General features: G+C 37.4%; 1 protein-coding gene across 8 annotated transcripts in view; it reads right to left on the bottom strand.

Moving 5' to 3' along the window:
* The window catches only part of SGCG (sarcoglycan gamma), a 144,729-nt gene that overhangs the window by 22,102 nt on the left and 99,183 nt on the right, over positions 1–23,444 (bottom strand). For 7 of the 8 annotated variants that reach the window (XM_064441152.1, XM_064441151.1, XM_064441150.1 and 4 more), the window contains 2 exons: positions 14,404–14,523; positions 2,974–3,046 (listed from right to left, as the gene is read on the bottom strand). In XM_064441152.1, the coding sequence (XP_064297222.1) occupies positions 2,974–3,046; positions 14,404–14,523 (193 nt within the window). The remainder of the gene's footprint in view (positions 1–2,973; positions 3,047–14,403; positions 14,524–23,444) is intronic. The other variant, XM_064441156.1, reaches the window with a different exon arrangement.

The raw sequence follows: 23,444 nt of genomic DNA on the forward strand, positions 1-23,444 counted from the left end.
GTGCAAGCAAATCTCTTCTTCTTTACGGGCGAGTCATGAATTCAATCTATTAGACTGAAAAGGACTCTATATGTTTTGTTCAAATTACAGGATGAAAAGACAGTTACTGACCACAGTATAATTGCATTGGTCTGTCTCCATTACTTAGCTATAAAAAGATATGTTCTAACACACTTATCTCTTTGTTTCCAGAAAAGCAGTCAATCTTGAAATTTGGCATTTGGACAGGGAAGCCAGCAGAATGTGTAATTCAGAAGGCCATTTGTGTCAGCTTTGTTTGCGATACTGCCCTAAATCTGAATGACAGAGAACAAATGTGGCCTCCGTTCATATGACACAAACTGAAAAGTTACGAGCACGAACAGCTTTCCAGTCAGCTCCTTGAAACACGCAACTATATTTGAAGTGGATGTGTTTTCTTGAAGTGGTATTCCTTGCATTTAATGCTGCATACCACGGCACTTTGTATCACATACACCCAGCATATCACATTCACACGGCACAGCACAACTACGGAAGGAAAATAGAGGAAAAATTGCAGAAGAGTAATAGATGGTGAAAGCGTAGGGATGAGGCTTGAGGAGAGCAAATAGGATATTTGCTTATTCTTATTAATATTATCTCTAACTTGATACTCACTAATCTGGAAAGGAAGCATATTAAAATTTAAAACAGCAAAGTGGTACTTAAAATTGCATTTTAAATTTTCATATTGAAGTGCTTTTCAGTAGGTAGCTTCCTATATTTGACAGTGCAGAATGAAACAGAATATTTATAAAGCATTACAAAATTGCCATTCACTGGTAAGCTTGTCTCAGCCCCTTCACAACAGAATGCATGAATTTTGTTTACACTGACGTTTAAGGTTACCCTTGAAAATAACCTTTTGCCAGCATGAGCCTCGTAAATTGCTCTTCTCTGTCTACATCTTAACTTAGCATCTGCACTGCAGACAAACACATTTCCTTCTCAGTCCTCCCCAGAAGCCCTCCATGGAATCATTGCCATCTCTGCTTTCAGACTTGACACTGCTTATGGGTGGTAAAGACAGGGAAGAAAAAAATTGAAGGAATGAGACATTTTGAACTGCTCTGGGTAAACTTCAGGTGTTCAGGGCCAGCCAGGACAGGAGTGAGTGCTGTACTCGTTGCACAGCTTCATGTCCTGATATTCAGCCTTTTGCTTAGGATTAAGCTAACTCGGCTTCTAACACAGCTGTTTAGCAGCTCTGGATTTATGTCAGATATTAATGTCAGTCGCAAGTGTCAGTGTTGACGTGGCCATGTAGGTACTTCCTTGACATTATCATAATTATTAGCATAACTTCTGTAAATTCTGGAAGAATCTGTACTTTCTACTGTTTTAAGTTAATTGAAGACAGAACTGAATGGGATTTTAACTATTGCACTTGAGCTCTGCTAACACATAGCAACATTCTAGATCAAAACATGTGCTGCTGGTTGACATGGTGAAAAGTGCTAAAGAGATAAGCCACAAGGTAAACTCCTCCAGGCAGGAGAACTTTACAAACACTTTGAATTAATCTCAATGTTTTCCTTCAAATTATATCCTATTTCAAAAACGGATGAAAAATTTATAACAATAGTTGTATGTAGTCTGAAATAGTGTAATTGTTTTTAAATGAAGTGCAGATAAGAACTTAAAATGTAACATAGCATAATGGCTGTAGGATAAAATTATTAGCTTTAAGCCTATTAAAATATTATTAATTGATGATGCATTTGAAGCAAAGTAACAACCACAGAAAGTAATTGATATGTATCCAATCTAAATTTACAGAGAGCTTCTTGGCTTTGTAATCACAAAATTCGATGTCCTACTTTATCAAAACTGAGATAATCACAGGAAAAGACAAATTTACAACATAATGAATCTACACCCTCCAAAACCAGACAATGTTAACTACAATGCAGAAGCCTACATACTGGTCAAAGTCTGTCACATCCAAATTCTACCATAGTAGAAGGAAGACATTTTTGAAAGTGGAGATCAACATGTAAAAACTAATGTCTCGAGCTCATTCTGTCTTCAAATGCAAGCACCAGGTATCTTACTCTAAGTAAATCTTAAATGCCAAGGAGAAAATTAAAAGAAGTATCTTAATAGTCTCTGTCTCGTTTGCCATTCTTAGTCTGAAAATTCAGTCACCAAGATAGAGACAGTGTTCTTGAAAGCTTTAATAATCTTCTCCTACTCTCTAACATTTATCCCTGCTGGAAAAGAAACACTAAGAAGAAAAATTATGACTGAAAGTAGCAGACTGCCCAGGTATGAAAGGACAGAAGTATAATTGTTAAAGAGACCCTCTTTAATTTCAAAACTCTCTTTGAACTGGCTTATAAAATGAAATATAAAATGTTCATGAATGCAATGCAAACTGAGATTATTACCTCATCAAAACCAACATATTATAAACTAATTTGGGATGCTCAAAATTACATAGAATAATGCACAAAGAAATTATATCCCAGAGTTAAGGAGATCTGAAACATACACAGTACTTCATAACGATTTTCTCATCCCAAACGGCTCTTTAGGTATACAGACGTTTCAAAATTTTTATTATTAGTCTGTTTCCTCAGACTGATACTAGTTTCTAAAAATCTTGACTAATTATAGGTTGATGACCTACTGCAGACAGGCAACTTCTATTGTAGAAAAAGTCATACTTAAGTGTTTCAGAATTGAAAAATAGAAGTTTACAGAAAAACTTCCTACAGTATTTTATGTGACTTTGAATATTCACCATCAGCAATAAATAATTCATAATATATTTCAAAATTGCAAAGCAATGTATAATTTTCCTTCAAAACAATAATTTGTCACATAAAATAGAAAAAGGTTACTAGTAGTTCTGTAAATGCTGGTGAAAGTCCCCATTCAGAAAAATGTGAATACCTATAGCAAGCACATTTACTTATTAGATTTATGTTTTTATGTATAAATTCTTACCTAAGCTGTTTAAATGCTTCTGCCTTCACAAGTGGTGTTTCTACAGAATGTTCAAAAAGTGCTCCTTCGGGCCCTGAAGAAAAAAACCAAAAAATACTCTATTGTTAAAGTTCAAATGTTAAAAAAATACCAACAGCGTTGTATATGGCCACTTTGATATCAGAAATTAAGATATGAAAACATATATTAACAATCAATGAGACATTTATAGTATAGATTCAGTCCTACTCTCACAGTATTGATTGGAACAACACAATGCACAGGAAATGTAAAAGTACAGGGGTAAATTCTTAGAATTAAATCTAAAAAGTCTGAAGACAGAGGAACTTTAAACTCCTTGGGACAACAAAATAAGTAAATAAGATATTTACAATGTAACTTCCATACGAGTTAAAAGAAACAATTAGAATCTGACAAAACTTTTGCAAATATTACATTACAAATTACATTTGCAAATATTACATTAAATTAAATAATCATTTTTGACTATACATAGCACAGATTCTGACATGTAGCTTCAACAAAGAATTCCCCCTATTTTTAGGCAGGCTTGCTGAATATAAAATGGTATTTATGCAGGTAAAATGGTAATGATTATGGGATCAGACAGTTTAGCTCTTGAAATAAAAGTAGTTTCATTTCAGTGGCGAAGAAACTCTGTGTGGTACATGTGTAGGTGGGTCAAAGCAAGTCAGTACAAAAGGATTACTTGCGTTGTGCTGCTGCAGGCAAATACACCTTAAAGCCCAGACCTCCAGAACCCAGATGTAGTTCATAGCTGCAGATTCTTGAACTGTTCATAAGATACTTCCTCTAAAGAGCCACTATGTAGCCTCATCACATTGATATTAGTATCCTCCTGAAAATTAGAGTCTATGGCTTTGTTGTCACAGAACATTATTTTAATTTCTCTTTGTAGTCCACCTACTTTTAACCTTGCTTTTTCTTCTTTGCATCTAGCGTTTGCACCCTTGCAATGTACTCTTTCTTTGTGGTTCTAAGTTAATTTGTGCAAGAAAAGCTGTAAGAATAAAGAAAGCAATTCCCAAGACTGGAATTCATAGCACAGAGTGCAGCTTGCCGTGGATGCTGGTCCTCCTCTCAGAATTTATAGTGTGAAATAGAAGCAAGCCTGAATGTTTAGAGAATAAATCCAAATAAGGACTTACATGAATTTTAGGTCCTGGACATTTAACTCACTTAGTAATTCAGGTTGCCTAAAAGAGCACAACAGTAAATTTTCAACTTAGGTCCAAGGTGCTGAGGTTCAAGACAGCAATTCAGACTGGAAAAAAAATCATGGTCAGGCAGTTAATGAAGTGCCTAAATATTGCATGCAAGGGTGGAGTCTCTCACCTTCTGTTCATCTGGCTTTGTGAAGGCACTTGTCCAAAACTGGGGAGTCCTTAGGTTGAGTGATCCTCAGCTTAGAGGATTCACATATCTAAGCACTTTTCGGGGAAATATGTAGCAAGGTACTATATTTTAATAGCTAGGATATGGCTAGAGATGGCTTCTCTGGCTGCTCTTTGAATTAAAACAGAATGCAGTTACCCTCAGGAAAGAATTCTGGGCTGTAGAAAGCCCTAAATCAGTGCTCTGGACTCCATCTAGAGAAACAAACTCTTAAGACTCTTGAGCTGCAGGCTGGTGAATATGCATGCATGCGTGTGCATGCTTATTTAAATATTAATATTATAATAGTTAACATATTAAATGCAAATATATGTGCAAAAAAAAGTGGTTTTTTCTGCATTCTGTCCGGAAGACCTGATGAGATTGGGATGAAAAAGTGTGAAAGCATGTGTAAAATCAGACAGAGGGAAGGAAATGGATGATCAGAAAGTATGGTGTAGATGGTGTAGATGTAGTATTAGATGCTATTAGATGTGGTATAAAGGGAAAAGGATAATATAAATTAGTGTGGGCAACCACAGAGAACATGGTAAAAGGAAAAAAAGTCGAATCAAGAGATACCATTAAAAATGAATACATTGCCGAGCCAACTGATAGGAAGACTGTCATTTCATGAGTGTTAGGGGAAAGTTCTCAGGACATCCTAAGAAAGCATGGAATGTGCTGCTTTTTGAGAAGAGCTCTAGCTGAAATAATGATTCCTTAGAATGAAATCTCCTTAGCTTGGATGGAACAAAAGTGCACAAAATATAAGGATTACCACGCTGAATCACTTCACCACAAGGAAGCATGGATTTCTAAACTTTATTTAAATTTTATTTAGCTGTCGATATCCTCATCAACTTAAATAGATGTGTCTTTCTGGAATCTGCTAACTGGCACAGATATAACACTGGAAAAACATAAAAGTCATTAATTTAGACAGGGCTTTAACCCTTCTTCATTAGCATTAAGATTATTTTGCAAGATAAAACCTAATGGCTGGCTGGACATAGCCCATTATTCTCCTGTTCTTGTATTTGTGCTGGTGGGTGTTACAAGGCGGTAACCTTACACATTGGAGATGAAAAAAAAACAAACCCAAACCCTGAAGTATTTAATAAGTTTGTCAGAAAATGCTGATTTGGTACAAATAAGATATTTTGCAGGGATACACTGATCTGTCAAAACTTCTCACTTAGTTTACTTGCCAGCTAGAGGTGGCAATGAATTAAAGATTTTTTTTTGAGCAGAAACTGCCTCAAATGTGATTCTTCCGACACTGTGGTCCTTTGAGAATATATCATGATCCCTCACTGTCCTTCATTCCACTATGTCTAACCTGTCAATTCTTAGCAAAGCAAGAATTTCACTGTTTTCCTTACTCAGATTTTCATTTTGGATCACAGTGAATGAGTTATAATTTCAGTGAAATATATACTGTCACAATACTACCTGTGCTAACAAAAGACTTACCTTGTCAGTAACTTTGAATAATCTCCAAATACATGACTTATCAGGGGAGATAGCTTGATATAAATATCTGCCAATTGTAGTTCTGGGAAGTCTTTAGGTATGTCTACGTTAAGAGGTAATGTGACTTGAAAAGGGTGGATTTACAGAGGATACACTAGGTGCTATAGAACTGCTGCTCATACTACACAGATTTAGGGGGTTTTACTTTGAACCAACTCTAGTCTCATCCTGTAGACTTAAAACATATTTGCAATTTTGATTAAGTAAATGCATTCTTGGAGCCCATTTCTCAGTTTGGTTTCAGCCAAAACAAAAGTAATCCACTGTATTCACTCCCTGACTCCTCCACGGTATAAACCAGTGGGACATGAGAACTATCAGAACCATCAGATCTACAGCAGAAGTGCAGTCCTGACTGAACAAAATGCTGTTGTGGATGCATATTTTGGCTTGATAACCTTGGAAGGCATTTTTAATTTTCCTTTATTTTCTCCTTCCTTTTTCTTACTCGTGTGCATCTACTATACCAACATATGTTCTATGGTGTGCTCTTCCACTTGGGTATGGTTTGGAATCCTTTCCTTCTCCATTAGACAGTTGTTAAATTTTTTCAGCAATTTCCAGTACCAGCTTAGCTGTAATGTGTCATAGGATGAGGTATAATGAAGTGAATTCCCATTCTTAGATAAGCTGCATAGCTTCTTATAATGCCAGTTGTATGAAACTTCATACTGCTGCATATCCTTACCTATGATGACCATGGTGATAGAATTTGACTTTGTGCCAATTTCTCTACATCTAAAGAATAGTGCCACAAAGTGAGGATCTTGGCACTGTTTCTGGATACAAGATCCATTTCCATCTCATTTTAAGGTCTGTAGGAAAGGTCGAGCATTTGATAACACTGATATTCCAGAGAGAAAGACATATCAATTATCACCTTGCTTCTTCCAGTTGTCTGAAGAAGGCCTCATCTACTTCTTCTGAAACAGGTGGTCTGCAATACACACCCAGCACAATGTTGCCCATGTTGATCTGCCCTCTAACCCTGACCCATTAGCTCTCAGCTGGCTCCTCACCTGTCCTGGAGCTCTCGCAGCAGGAGTGGCAGCTCCCACCTCGCTTTTCCAGCCTGTCCTTCCTGAGGAGCCTCTATTCCAATGAATTATTTTGAGTGGCACATCTGTAAAGCACCTTAACTGTTTGCATGTTATAGTATGTCATTACTATAGATACAATCCTCAGATTGAAAGCACTGAAATGGCCAGTGCAGACTGGAGCAGCTTCATGGAACCTAATGATATGACACTAGTTTACTGCTATTAAAAATCTAGTCTCATGTTTGCATTTTTATAATTTTCCTGTTACGTCTGTGTGTAAAAAACCTATTTTTTTATTAAGTCCACTTGCTATAAACCATATTGTTCCAATTATTAGAAAGATTAGGGAAGGAAATAATCACTTCCATTAATGTTTTGCAAAAATAATGTTAATGGCTGTTCATAGAATTATAGAATGGCATATCGACCCATCAGAGTAATAATGAGAGTAATAAAAGGTAAGTGGAGCCTAGTAGTTTAACTACATGAACACAGTCTATTATCTGCTACTGCTGACAAAATAAATTACTTCAAAAGGAAAAGATGTGTCTCAAACTCAACTGGTGAGTTTTATCTCCATGCTAGACATCACCAGCATGTGCAGACTCTGAAAATCTCTGCTCTGTGCTTTGCCTGATTTTCATGTAATTCCTTTATCATCTTTAGAAATCCATACAATCACTCATAATTATGGATTTGTAGTTCCAAAACAGACTAAAAGTGGAATTAAGGGTTCTAAGTACTTGTACTTGTGGCTTGAGGGAAAACCGTGAGAAATTCAGTTGCACTGTTTCTCATAGACACCCAGGTGAAAGTCAAGAAACTGAAGTACCAGAGTATGAAAGGCAAGCACAAAATTCTAAGGTCCTCTAGCAAATTAATTAAACACCATCTTCTATACTACTTGCACCTTTTTTGTATGCAGTATAGCACTCGGTATGACATTATTAAATACATTTATATCTTTGAATTGTAAATGAGATGACAAGCTTGGCTGATAAAGGTAATAGTATGGGTGTAATAAACTTCCATAGGCATTTACTTTGATGCCACATCACATTTTGATTAAGAGATTAGAGCAACACAAATCAGCCTGGAATGCATTATATGGATTAAGGTTGACTGATAGGTCTTAAAATATAATTGCAAACAGAAAACGATGAGTGAGGGGATGTGCTACTAGTGGGGCCAAATGTGATGTAATATTTTATCATGGACTTGGAAGAAAAAAAGTAATTATTGATGATTGCAGATGACACAGACACTGGGGAAGAGGTGACAGGAAAGTAAAGGACATGTCACTAATAGAGGAATATCTCAATTATTTTGCAAATATGACTTTATTAGGTCATCCAGGTTTAGGCTTACCTCTCTATACATAAGCTCCCTTCTCAATTATTTAAGCTCAAACTAACTTGTCTAGTAATATTTTCTGATCCTGAATGGTTTGCTTTGACAACGTTCCTAAACTTCATTACTCAGAAAACTACCTCTCTTTGTAATTAAAATTCAGAATGCCCTACTGAGTCTTGAGGCCACTTTTAAAGCTATCCTGTAAACATGATCTGCAGCCTGCTCGTGAGTGGGCTGACAGGCTGGTGGGGGCACCTCACAGCAGGTGTGGGATGCCGCGTGCCAAAGGTGTCTTTACAGTGTCTTGCTAAGGGATGTGCAGAGCTGCAAGGCACAAGGAAGGAAGAGCTCATGGTAGTGGAGGGAACTCTTCTGTCTCACAGACTTTCCTAATTTCACTCTGGAACCTGTTTCTATACAGCCTTTTGTATTTCTCTTACAGCACCTTTTAGACATAAGTTCACATTTGGTGATATGAAAATGAGTAGTGTTTGCATTTGAGATATAGTTTGATAAGATTATAAAAGAAATTATATGGCCTATTTGCCTGTCTATGAAAGGGGTGTGAGCTGATAAATGAGATGCCTCTTCTAGTCCGACTTTTTGCATTACAGATGACCAGATACATGCAGAGAAATGACAGCAAGAGGAGCCTGGCAAAATTGATTGGAGGAGTGGAGCAAACATCTATGCAAACAGAGATTTGTGAGGCCTGAGTGCAATCATGGCTGCTGAAGCCTTGTTTGAAATAAACCAGACCCTTGTTTTAGGGATCTGCTCCTGTCTCTTGGTGCGGGACAGCAGCTTCCTTGGTCTAAGCACCACTGTGGCTCAGAAACAAGGCAGAGAAAGCAGAGAGTGACCAGAGAGACCAAAGTCCCCAGAAAAGCTCAATTGTACTGCTCGTTCTCAGCCTGCAAACTAACAGCACTGGAGTCAGTAGTAAATCCCAGCAATACAGTGTTTTAATTAAACATAATCTTTCCAAATGCCTTTATAAAACAGCACTGTCATTGGAGCATTCCCTCCTCACTGGAGGAGACTGAATGACTCTGAGAATCTCACCCTCTGCTTCACTTTTTGAAGGTGAACTGTGAAAGCAGAAGAAATGAGGGACCATGTAGCCAGAGGTAGAGCTTCACTTTGCTGGCAGACATCAAGAGTGCTTGCTCCCAGCTGTCCCCTCATGCTGAGCACCTAACATTTTGTATTGGCATTACAGAGCACTGTTCTGGCAGGTGGGACTGCAGGATTGAAGTCTCCTGGGCCAAGGAGGGAATTCAGCCTCAGTTTCCTACTTCCTAAAACCAACACCCTGCTCTGAAAGACAGGAAAGTGCTAACAGAGATAGTATCACTTGCAGGGAGATAGGGGCTAATGGAAGAAAGCCAACAGGAAACATCGGTGCTAATGCTCGAGAGAGGGGTGGTGGTGATGAAAAGGCTTATTTACATATTCCAGAGCTGCCACCTCTAAGCAAGAGTAAAACCTTGCCTTCTTATGAGAAAAATTTCTTCATCAAACAGCATTAAGTTTGAGGAGTATGACACTAAAAAAAAAATCTCAGGACAATTTTTTTGGGAAAATGGCCCTAAATTGATTTCTTGTCCTCTTTACCTACTTTATCTTTTATACTGTAAAGAAATAACATTAACTATGATATTAATATTACTATATTTATTATTTTATAGTATATTGTTTATGAATATAACATAATTTAATCCTAAAAACCACAAGATCAAGATATTAATTTTCTTAGTGAGAGGACTGAAGTCAGCAAGTTTCATTAACACCCCCCTCCACTATCAAGCAAGGACTATCTGCCTCTTCAAAGTCTAACGGAATGTTTATTCATGCCCTCAAATTGTCTCGTACTTACCTTCTGAGCAGAAATGTTTAAATTAAACACACATCTCCACATTGCATTTCAGCGTAAGCTACTCAAACTGAAAACCTTTCCATAGAACAGAGCACTAGAAAATCACTGACAATACTCAGCAAATACTTTTAAGACATTATGAAAGACAAGCAAGCAAGACAGATAGTAAACTGGAGAAAGGGTGATAAAATACACTTCTCCATAAAGATACCAATCACCTCTGCCTTGCCAGCTTTTCTTCAAGATGAGTGGAGGGTAAGCAAGTGACTTCTATGAATTTCTTATGTACTCATCACCAAAATGTTACCCTATACAACAGTCATGATATATAAATTATTATTTGCACTTGTTAAAAAGCTTTTTGTTCAGAAGTTGAGACCATTTTATAACTCCTGAATGTTAATTATTTTTCTATTGTGTATAACTTAATTTACTTGGGCCTATTTTGTCCCTCCTATGGACAGCCTCGAGTTGGCAAGTTTGCAGGGCAGGCAAGGGAGTGGAAAAACAGGACTGCTACAGCCAAGGACTCTAGCCATTTGTGCAGAACTTTGTTTCCATCCAGTGCTGTCACTTCACTGCTGCCATGACAATAACATTAGTTACAAAGCAATCAGCTCTGTGCCAGCCAACACACTGTTACAAGGCGGGTTTCACTGTCACCAATGCCAACTAAATGTATAAAACCCTACCAAAACAAAATGCTGATGTTCGATACCTCTATAACAGCTCAATAACTCTCTGCAAAAGATGCAAATCATTACTGAAATAATATAAGAGAGGATGTAATTAGAGTACATACTCCTGCAAGTATCAGTAATTGTCATGATGGGCTAAGTTGAGCTTCAGTTTCATACACTTCAGTGTCTCTGATGTATAGTGTCATAGAATCATAGAATCGTTAAGGTTGGAAAAGACCTTTAAGATCATCGAGTCCAACCATAAACCTAGTACTTCCAAGTCCACCACTAAACCATATCCTCAAGCACCACGTCCACCCTTCTTTTAAACACCTCCAGGGATGGAGACTCAACCACTTCCCTGGGCAGCCTGTTCCACTGTTTGACAACCCTTTCGGTGAAGAAGTTTTTTCTAATGTCCAACCTAAACTTCCCCTGGCGCCGCTTGAGGCCATTTTCTCTCGTCCTACCACTTGTTACTAGGGAGAAGAGTCCGACCCCCATCTCGCTACAACCTCCTTTCAGGTAGTTGTAGAGAGTGATAAGGTCTCCCCTCAGCCTCCTCTTCTCCAGGCTAAACCACCCCAGCTCCCTCAGCTGCTCCTCAGAAGACTTGTGCTCTAGACCCTTCACCAACTTTGTTGCCCTTCTTTGGACACGCTCCAGCAACAAAATGTCCTTCTTGTACTGAGGGGCCCAAAACTGAACACAGTACTTGAGGTGTGGCCTCATCAGTGCCGAGTACAAGGGCACTATCACCTCCCTGCTCCTGCTGGCCACGCTATTCCTGATACAAACCAGGATGCCATTGGACTTCTTGGCCACCTGAGCACACTGCTGGCTTATGTTCAGGCCGCTGTCAAACAACACCCCCAGGTCCTTTTGTGCCGGTCAGCTCTCCAGCCACTCCTCCCCAAGCCTGTAGCATTGCATGGGGTTGTTGTGACCCAAGTGCAGGACCCAGCACTTGGCCTTGTTGAATCTCATACCTTTGGCTCCAGCTCAACGATCCAGCCTGTCCAGGTCCCTCTGTAGGGCCTTCCTGCCTTCCAGCAGATCGACACTTCCACCGAGCTTGGTGTCATCTGCAAACTTACTGAGGGTGCACTCAATCCCCTCATCCAGATCATCAGTAAAGATATTGAACAGGACCGGCCCCAACACTGAGCCCTGGGGAACACCACTCGTGACCAGCTGCCAACTGGATTTGACTCCATAGGTGCCACAGATGAGCTGGAGACAGAATTTAGTTGCCTAATCATATGTACCTACTGTCATCTAAAATACCCTTGTGCATCCTCCCTGGCCTCCATCTGCCATGATCAAAGGAAGTGCCTCCTGTAGGAACAGTGATACCATGTGGTGTCTCACATACCCTAAGGTGTTTCAAACACTTCTGGATGCTTATGTTTAAGCATCTGAACTCAGCCACTGTATTCAAGGGAGCAAGCCATTGAGCTCATCCTAAAGTAGACAACTGCATTTGGTCAGCCAAAGAACTCTCTGCATGCTAGGACTAGGTGTCTCCTTCAAGGTGAGATGAATCATGCTCTAGGCAGTATTGATTGTGTTGCCTGGGGATTCAATTCAGTTGTCTGAACATGGGCATCTAGAACCATCTGTGACCCCGTGGGGTATTTGAGACACTTGGCTGACCATGGCTTTCCCCAGGCATTTGCTCTTCTAAGGAGAACGGAGAGTGTCTGCCACTATTTTGTTCTACCACATGGGCCAGAAAATGTCTGAACTGCAACAGTATGAGGTCAAAGATACCAAATTGTTGAAAAATGAGTTCCTGAGGCGTTGGGTTGGATTAGCTTATTCTTAGACTTTTTAATTTTTCCTGAAATAACATAAATCACAGACATTTGCACTCTGCTGTATTATATTTTAGTTGAAAACTGTCAGGTTTTCTTACAAATTGTTACTGAGCTTCTCATAATTCACATAAATAAGGTGGAGTAAAATAAATTAGTTCACTATACTGTACATAAAAAACTGCAAAATGCTCTTTGTTTATTTTAAACTTGACATAGTCTGTTCTTATGGTATGAACTTTTCAAATTTTATTTCACATTGATCTTGTTCTTTATCTAAAATGTTTTAAAAATTATCTCAGTATGCAAAGTATTACTAATTTATCCATTATGCTAATAGTATCACTTAAATCACAATTTTAATAAATTAATTTGAAGCAAAGTAGGCATGAAACTCCTCTCACTTATATTAATTTTACCCTGAAATAACCTCAGTGACTTTAATGGATTTGCTTTTAAATTGTACTGCAGTGTAAAAAAGAAACAGGCAATGTGTCTTTTTACAATATCTGCTAAAGTAAACAATTATCCTTGTAGTGTAAAGAATAATATTGGACAAGTCAGAATACATGTTTTAGCATAATAATTTCAATGTGTGTATGAATGATTTTTACTTACTTCGAGCAGAGACAGACCTTTTCCAAATCAGTTAACAATTATGCAGTTTTTCATATCTTTGTTAAACATGTTTTTCTATTAAAGTTTAGCACCCCTTGGGCAAACAATAATTTTTTGATATGGTTTCCTGGATAAACAAAGTTGTAATTTCAATTTGGTTAAAAAGGAAAAAAAGATAAGACCCTCACGCCTAAACAAAATTTATTAATGCAGTTATTATAACTTAAATTTGGCTTTGAAACACTAACTGTAGAGTTTCTTCCACATTTATAGTTTTACACAGTGAAATAATATGAATATATCCATTCATATTAAGACCTCAAGATTTCAGACACCATTAATTAGCATAAGTTAAACATGATAGTTGCAGTGAGGTTAGAAACATTAAAAATGTAACTGATAACAAATTACAGGATAATTTTAGTATTTCCTTTGATGGATTGTTCCGCTTAACGAGAAATCACACCTTGAGGTATCTGTTTTAATGCAACCTTACACCTGGAAAATGAAGGTCATATGAAAGGAAACAGCTTTTCATGTGATAATGTTGACATCTTACTTTGTAAATGAGTACTTTGGTGATTTGCAGAAATAGCCCAAGACAAACTTGTCTTTTGACAGATGACATTTTAAACATACTACAAATACCATCCTGTGACACATATGCTACACAGAAACAGAAATACAGTGGCTTTCACTTTGAAAGATAAAACCATATAAAAATATCAGAGAGAGACTAAAAGTGCTCACAAATAAAACTCAATAAAACTCAGACTGGAACATCTAGAATTTTTCCAGCCTCAGTTAATGGTGTTCATAGGAAACATTAAATAATTCAGAAAGAAATGCACCAGTACAGTTCCAATCACTAATGGCTTTAAAATAGAATACACACAGAGATATATACATATTTATATATACATGTTATTATTTTGCTGTTAAATGTTCTTACTGATTATTTTATAAAAAAGGTTGGAATATCTTCAGATTTCAATTTCTTAATGAGGCAAAACCAGAACTTGTGTTCATATACAATGATGTATTTAAAAATGCCATTTTTATTGTGCTTTTCTTGTGCCTATTATTTGGGCATTTCTTAAACTGTTACAAACCTGTGACTCGAAGTTTATCTGTGCCAATGACAACCTCATTTTCATCCACTGTAAAAAGTGGCTTGCCATCCTTTGAGTTGATCTGAAATTGCTGACCATGGAATTCTACCATTTTAGGACCTGCAAAGCACAGTAGAATAATGGAATAATTAATGAGCTTTTTTCACTTTTCTATATAAATTGCTAATAATTTGAAATGCAGTCTTAATAATTTAGTGACTCATTCAAGTACATTATGTATCATAAAGCACCCAGATATTCTAAGGATAGTGGCCCTGTAAGTATCAAAATTGGGTAAGTCTGTTTACATTATCAAATTTGTTGTTCAAAATGGTGACTGGAGTCATGCCTTCAAGTTGTGTATCCAGGGAATTTAGGAAAACCCTCAAGAATTGATCAAGAAAATCATGTTCTTGGTGTTGAAACTGGTAAGATTCTTTGATCAGTCTATAAATTGGGTTTGTTTTTGTTTGTTTTTTTTTTTTAAAGTAGAAACTAATTATCGAAGTCTATACAGCATCATCCTTTTCAACTAGGGAGGCTCAATCACTTTAAAATGACAAACATCCCAAATCAGGGCAGGATCCTCAGCTCTTCGTAACAAATGCCAGTTTAATTCCAAATATCTAATAAACGTTACAGATCATGGTCTTAGTTTCAAAAAGCAGCGAGAGTATTTGCAATTGGATCTGGAACTCCAAAAATTAAAATAATTATGTGTGAGTCTACATATCACCAGAACCTAATTCAGTAAAACGTTCTGTTCTACAGTGTTCACTTGGTAAATGGATATAAATCAAACCCTTAATATTCCTCTTTCTAATAACCTGATCAATTAGAAATTCGCATCACATAAGTTTGAATGTCTATTTCGCAGAATTACAGAATAAAGGTAATTCACAGACCGTCCATAGGACCGAGAGGCACTGAGCTGCTTCCTTCTCAGTAAGTACCTGTCTTACCATGCCTACTCCCATAAACATTAAATCTCTTCCAGGCAGTAATTCTCAAAGGGATTAGGACTCTTCATTAGGTGATGGGTGATTGATAGTTGTGAGAAATACATCCAGGTATTTCCTAAAATCTGCACGGTAGCTAATGTGAGAGAGGCATTCCATAAAGTCCTATACAAGTGCTTATTTCTTCACTCAGCAGATGCAAACTTTTGCTTTTAATTTCCCAAGTATGAAAAGAGCTATAGAAGCCATAATGTCCTAAACTAGGGCAACAATTTTAAGGCATGAAACCCAATACTGTTTCTACTTGAAAATGGTCAGGGTAGAGGGCTGAACTCTGCAGTTCATTGTACTCTGCTGGACATGCGCACCCAGGCACAGCCTTACTGATCTCAGTTTGGCTCTTCTATGAAGCTCCTTTGAAGCACATGGCTTTATTTCTGAGAATTGTATTGCAAAAAGTGAGTTCAGAAAATACCTTCATTCCGTGAAAAGGTCTCAAACAGTCTTGTTTGTTTTTACAGCAAAAGAAGCAGTCCTGCATAAGTGAAGGAAAGATGCATTCCTATAAATGCTCTCCCAGAAAATCTTGGCTAAGGTGTTTTATTGTTCCTGTTTCTGCCCAACAGCAGTAATGCTATTGTAGGCAGATCCTTGTTTATTCAAACAAATCAAAGGCCTAAGTAAATTGGCTGTTATCAACTTTAGTGGTGCTGCAGAGGCCAGTTCCTCATCCTTCCCATTCATCCAACACCATGATTACAGTGCTCAGCACGAGTGTGGGAAACACAAACTAAAGCCTCTGCTGCCTGACATGATACAGGTCAAGTGATTCAGGCACAATGAGGGTACCATGTCTTTGCTGGAAGGGATTTAGGATTAATTCGTGGTCTCTTCTGTTGAAGATGTTTTACACTGTATAGAAAAGGAAGGAACTATTTGGAGCCTTTATTTCCTCAACAGGAAGGGAACTCAAGTGTCTAGCTTCCAGGGTCAATATCCTGGGTGTAGGACTGCTGGAGAAAAGTTGTGCTACCACCTTTTATTCTCCTGATGCTGCTTATTGTCAGAGTTCATTCTAAAAAGCGTACAATTAAAATATCTGCTGGATTAGACCCAGTAAATGAGATAGAAATGAGAATGCTTATTCTGTAGGCTATGACAAGGTTAGGTATTTTTCTTTTCAGTGCTGTCAATATTTTAGTAGGTCTGGCATGCCAGAAGCAAATATTTTTATATAGCCATAGAATATTTATTACTTAAAAGAGTGAAGACTTACATTTAAAGTAAAGTAGGTGCCCAAGAACCTCCACAAACTCAGTTCTAAGCTGTGAGGTTTTATTGTGTGGGTAATCTTTAAAATACTAGTTAGAAACTGCTCTAACCATTTTTGTGCAAGCCTGCAAACAATATGCGGCAATATCTCGACAGAGCTACTCAGAAATATATACTATTAATTTATATACAATTGCTAACTATTTACACGTGATCACAGAAGAATAATATGATGAAGATACTGTATCTATTCTTCTGCATCTACTGATTTCCTTGGTACAAAGGCAGTCAGTCAGCTTTGAAAATAAATTGCTGGGCCTAAATAGTGGCAATTCTGTTCTTTCCTTCTCAGCACCTTGGTAGACACTGAAATTCATTGATTATAAAGCATTGGAAAAAACAATGGATTTGAAAGAACTGGAGAAGTGTGACATGATTTGCACAAGTCCTGACTTGATCTCGTCTAGGAGTAGATTTATCTTCTTGATTTGCTAATTTGCTGAATCTATTTTACAAGCAATCTTGTCAAAGATAGATTTTTTCATGTTTCTTATAGTAAGAACAGGAAAGAACTACCTCAAACAGCATGAATCGATTTTTAAAATTTGTACATCTGCATATTGCCAGAAAATTGTCAGGTCTTTGTTAATTGGATTGTTATGGAATGTAGATTAATTCCCAGAGAGATGTGACATGACAAAAGAAAATAGATATAAGCTATAGGAGCTGCTTTAACTGTTTGAATTCAGGGTGAATATATATACACTAAATAGTACCTACATACCTTGGAACAAATTTTTTTTCTCTCACCTAACCAAAGTAAACAAATGCATGTTGTACAGACTGACTTTCTCAGCTGTCCTCTCTAATGCAAATTTTAGGCATGGTGTCCATACAGAACATCATACTGATAAAACTGGAGATGAAATATATACCAGTTTAATTAAAGTGGTCCATGTATGGACTGACCTCATTCCCACAGTGACTGAAACAAGGATGGGATTTGGCCTTTCCACTCCCAGCCAATTGTTTTTAACATTTAACCACATAAGCTCATTCTTGGGCTCTCCTCTTCGACTGAATTAATATGTCATTATTCCAGGCAAAGCAAACACCTTCAACTGGATAAATTGAGGGACTCCTACCATAAAATAATGAGATATGGGAAAAACAGAGAAAAATCTCCTTAGCTAGAAGAACAAGAGGTATAACAGGATTTGTAAAAAAGTGCTCATCATGGCTGAGCAGTAAGTTTTAGCAAGCTAGTGAGTACATCTATACCAATAAATTAGAGAAAGTAAAGTCAGAGGAGACACAAGCATAGCCAATGTCTGCTAACCTGGTAGCATGCTCCTTGGCACCATCTCGACCTGTGCCACACAGCTACCTCCCAGACAATGTCCCTGACCAGGGGCTGTTCCTCGCAGATGGGATGGATGAAGCTCTCCACCTCTGGAGGGAAGTGGGCTTAGCTGTGTAATGAGAGTTGTGCCATGCCATCTGCCCCTGGGGCAGACTGTGGGTCCTGGCCTGGTTTAGTTGCTAATGTAGATGTAGTCTATTCCTACATACTGAACACTTTCAAACTTTAGATGCTTCTCATCATGCACTGAGTGACTCATTAAGGTATTTAGGGACTTTTGTTGCTGAAAAAGAAAAGTTTGGTGCCTATGGCTCTTAACATTTTTCTTCACAAGAGTTAGGAGAATCTAAACTTGAATTTAACCATGTCGAGGGGCAGTTAGGCAGGATCTATGACAGGTGCATTTTGAACTATGCCCATTATATTTTGAAGCTAGACTTAAATAAGAAAAAATGCTACAAGCACTGAGAGCACTCACTGCACGTTATATACTTCCCAAACTAGTCTTAACTGGTGACTCTCTGAAACTACATCTCATGGATTTGTGCATGCTGGATTTGCATCCAGATTTCTCTCCTGTCTGATCCTGGTTCTTGCAGACTTGAGTAAATCTTTAAGAAGAATCTTTAGGTCCATAGTTTTCTCAACACAAATGCCCCAGTAAATCAGCACAAGGATTATCCTATAGATAATCATCATTATCAAAGAATGCTATGGATAATAAATGATGCATTTTAAATCTTTAGAGGGAATGCTAGGGTAAACCAAATTCAAGCATATGTTTTATTCATGCTAGAGATGAGACATCTTAGTATATGAGGAACAACATTCAAAAAGAAAAAATAGGCTTCTAAAGAAATACGGATTAATTTATGTAACCAAAACTAGCCATTAATTTCTCTTAGTTGTATTTCACAACTCACATGCACTAGCTATATTGTAATAACATTAATTGTATTTTGATGCCAGCAAGCTTCATTTTCAGCTCATAAACAGCAGCCAAATTCAATATCTGAAACTTTAATCTCCTAATTCCTAAAAGCATTTTGTTTACAGCCCTAGTATATTAACTACATGTAATTCAACTAATGTTATATAATCATACTTATTGATAAGAATTAAAAAATTCTAGAATTAAAAATGTAACACGACTGAATGCAGGTTATAGACAGCATTTGAAGCGTTCTTCTGTTGCTGCCAGAGGCATCACTAGAATTTCCAGGTCAATCACTTATCCTTCCTAGTCAGGCTGACCAATAATTGCCCACTGTTTCTTTATACTTCCTCCTTTAACATGTGCCATTCTGTTATAGACCTCCTATGTGATCATCACATCACATCACATCACATCACATCACACCACATACCTCTTGACACTGAGGATGCCACATTAAGTAATGAAAAATTGTTCCAGTTGTTCCAGTCGTTTGTTCAGTGAGTCCATTTCAGTGAAAAAGCATTTAAATAAATTCCCTTCTACTGCTACCCAACCTTTGAATTCCAGGCAAGCACAAACATAGAAGGACGAGATGGCAAAGAATCTTCTATGAAAAATAGGGCCTGCCGTAAAATACATATCCACAAAGACTTAACGTAAATGAAATTCCTAACATGTAGCCAGACTGTTCAAATCCAGTTAGTTCTGTCAAGTACTAAGCACTTGCAGTGTAGTGTGTCTGTAGATCTTTTGAAAGAAAAGGCTTTCCAGCACTGAAGTTATTTATTTGATTTCAGATCTTTTATTTTCTTACTCTCTTCTACTACCCATTATTTCTGATAACCTATGGCAGTCACCTACTCTATATGTTTCACACTTCTCCTACCACCTAGAATCATTGAAGTGTTGAATATAAGCAAAAATCCTGAGAGCTTTGAGGTATTGCTATGCAATTCCATTTTTTACTTAATTTTTGTTATATTAAAGCACTTTACTTAAAATAAGATCTCATTAAAAGTGTATTAAAAATGTAATACTCCTACAGATTCAGTTCTAGTTCCATGGGTAATACAATACCAATAAATGTAAAGTCATTACTTTCAGAGGCATAAAATTAGTCAGGTTTTCACATGGAATGGTATGGAAGTAGTTCCTGGTCTTTTATTAGAACAAGCTCATTATTACAGAGACTATGTGGCATGTTGCATATATACATTTTATGTTCATATCATACAACTTGCATCACCTTTAAAAACATCTCTAGTATATTAATAGACTACTTGCTGCTCCTGTTTCCTCTTCTCTCAGTTCTCCTTTTATGTAATGGATGCAACAATTATGCCCTCTCAGATCAAAGCAAGGACGCCTTACTGTCAGCACTTCTTACACTGTGTTGTTCTTCATGGTTGGAGACAATTCTAGAGATCTTTTAAAAATTGGTTCTGAATGATAATTGCAGACAGTGATCATGCAGACAGTGGCAATGCAACCTAGTGTTAGGTATTTAGGTGGTAGGTGGTAGTACTTTCTCCTCTTAGAATGATTTAGGTAACTAAGTGTCTTTATCAATCTAGGTATTATCATTATAAAATACTGTATTTAAATATAAAAAAATTAACCCATTAAGTATTTCACTGTAAAATGGAGTACTGTATGTAGAAACCCTGGCAGGAATAGGAGATCAAGTTTCTCACATAGTGACTTGACAAAAAGGCTATGGTATCACCTTTTCTCTCAGGCCTTTTTTGTTGCATTATGAATAACTTCAACAGGAAAAGGTGAAACACACAGTCCTCAGACAGGTAAGGTGAAAAAGGAAAGCACTAAAGGAGATGAGGCAGGATAATTTGAAACCCTGTATGCAGAGAGGAGAGCTGATCCGAGTCTCTCATCCCTGAGTGAATACTTTAACCACTCTATCTTCTGTATAATGGATAATTCTTCATCCTCCAATTAGTTTTTTTTTTTAGGAAAGCTATGAGTGTATTTTCACAAGGTCAACTCGAGCACTGTGTTCCAGGAGTATTCTATCCATGCCTACTGGATCTGGGCAGAGGACAATGTGAGAGGACCAATTAAAGAAATGGGGCATGACTCAGTTGCCAACACGGTTGTCTAGTGCCATTATATGTACTTTGGTGTTCCCTGCCTGGCCTTCAGTTTATCTGAGATGCCCTAGAGAATCTAAGACTTCTACATCGGGCTAGAAGGTCTGGCCTGGGGTCCGTAAGTGACCTCATCCCTTCTAAAGTGTCAGTTTAAGACTGGGCAAGACAGAATCACAGAAGATTGCAAGTCAGAGATCACCTCTGGAGGTTACCTAGTCCTACCTCCTACTCATAGCAGGATCAACTTGTTTGGAAGTTAAATGTAGGTGCTCTGGGTCTTGTCCAGGTGGATTTTTAATACCTCTGAGGCAGGGGAGTCAACAGCCTCTTTGGGCAACCTGCTCCCATGGTTAACTCTTCTAACAGTGATATTCTGCACCCCACCCCCCCATCCAGTTGCATTTTGACTCACTGCAACATATGACCATTGCCTCCTGCCCTTTTGCTGTGTACCTCTGAGAAGAATCTGGCATCATCTGGTCTCTAGCCCTCCTAGAAGCAGGAAGAAATCAGAAGCCCCCTTTAAGCCTTCTTTTCTGCAGGTTAAACAGAACACCTTCAGCCTCTTATACCTCATGTGCTCCCACTCCCTGACCATCTTAATGGCTCCATGTGGGAGTCTCCCCAGTTTGCTCGTTGCTCTGTCATACTGGTGGGGACTTAACACAGTATTGTGTGATGCAGTCTGCCAGGAGTGGAATAATGCAGCCCAGTATGCTATTAGCCCTCATTGCCACAAGGGTACACTGCAGATGTATGTTCAAGTAGTCTCCCAGGGTGAGGAGCTTCTGCAGACCTGCTGCAAAAAGATACAGATCTAGTTCCTTTTTTGGCCACTAAATACTATCAGGAGTCTTGTTAGCTTTAAGAAGAAAGTACTGTTACACTTGAAATGACTAGGATTATAATCAATTATGCAAACTCTGTAACAGATTATAGTCACAATAAATTTCAGCTATTTTAAGCTAACCTTTACAAATTCATCTAGCATTAACCAATCCCAATTCAATCTCCTTATTACTCTAAAGGAAGGAAGTACAGGAACTGACCTAACTTTTAGCAACAACTACTATCTTCAAATTATCATCAAATGACTTACATTAATACTTACTATACCATATGAACCAAAATGTGTTGTTTGGGATCCAAATTTACTGAAGACTGTGACAGTCGAGAAGGTTATAAAGTATTTAATAATTTCCCATTTTCACTTATTTTTAATTCCTTACTCCCATTGAAATACAGAATGGGGCTACTCAGGTGAGTAATTGCTTTCTGATAAAAGATAGGTATTCACTATCTGGTTCTTTTTCCAAATAAAAAATTATTTCCCAAACATTGGCCTTTTTTTCAGAGCTAAGCTCTGTAGACTTATATGCATATTGCTTTTCTCTTCTACTAGACACAGTTAGAAGTGACAGCATAGGATTCAAATCCCCTTGGCCAGGTTAAATTTCCCCTTAACTGTGATGCTGGCATATTTAAGCAAGTTGGCAATGCACATAACTACCTGATTAACTTCCAGAGGATGTTTAAAGTCTGGCTTAAGTCAGCATTGCTGCCCCTGAACATCATCACATATTTCTTCATAATGATTATCATATTTGGGGACAGGGTGTGTAAATCTTGCTATGGTAAGCACCTTACTATATATGGTACACAGACATCAATGGTATTTTTTTTTTGCAGAAGAGAAAACTGTTCATTTGAGTCTAAATATTGAACTGTAGCTGTAATGACTAAATTACTGTTTCCATAAATAAGTTTTCATGGTAATATGCTTAGCTAGCTTTAATTTAAATGTATATTGATTACTACCTTTTTTCTGCTATTTATTTTAATTCTTTTCATCATTATATCCATTTAAATATACAATAATATCACAAAAGACTAATGGCATATGCATTTAATACATAACAGAAACACATCTGCCATGGACTAATCCAGGAAATTAGAAAAGAGGATCAGTTAAAAAATCTGTAGGATGTTTTAGCAGCCACCTGTCATTCTCTAAATTTTACTTTTAAATAAAACTAGCATGTATGTCTTGATATGATCAGATTCATTGGTGGCTAAAATTTTTATACTTCTGGAAGAAAAATCCTTACTTTAATCCCCTTGGAACAAAAATTCTAAGTTCTTGATCATAGAAAGACTTAGTAACCTCAAAAATACTTCAATGAAGTTTGCAATTTATCTTTCTATTAATTACTCCTATGTTGTATCTTTCCTTCTTATAACCCAGCTGGACAGCAATTAAAGTTGTGCAAATAATCATCTTCCTGCAGCACAAATATCTTCAAGAAATATGTTCTGGCTTTTATCTTAAAGATAAGAAAGAACTTATTTGGCAAAAATGGACTTTTTAATGAAAGCCTTCTGGGAAAAATAAAGAAGGAAAA

The sequence above is a fragment of the Phalacrocorax carbo genome, chromosome 1 (genome assembly GCF_963921805.1).
Source record: "Phalacrocorax carbo chromosome 1, bPhaCar2.1, whole genome shotgun sequence".
In the NCBI taxonomy this organism is placed as follows: Eukaryota; Metazoa; Chordata; class Aves; order Suliformes; family Phalacrocoracidae; genus Phalacrocorax; species Phalacrocorax carbo.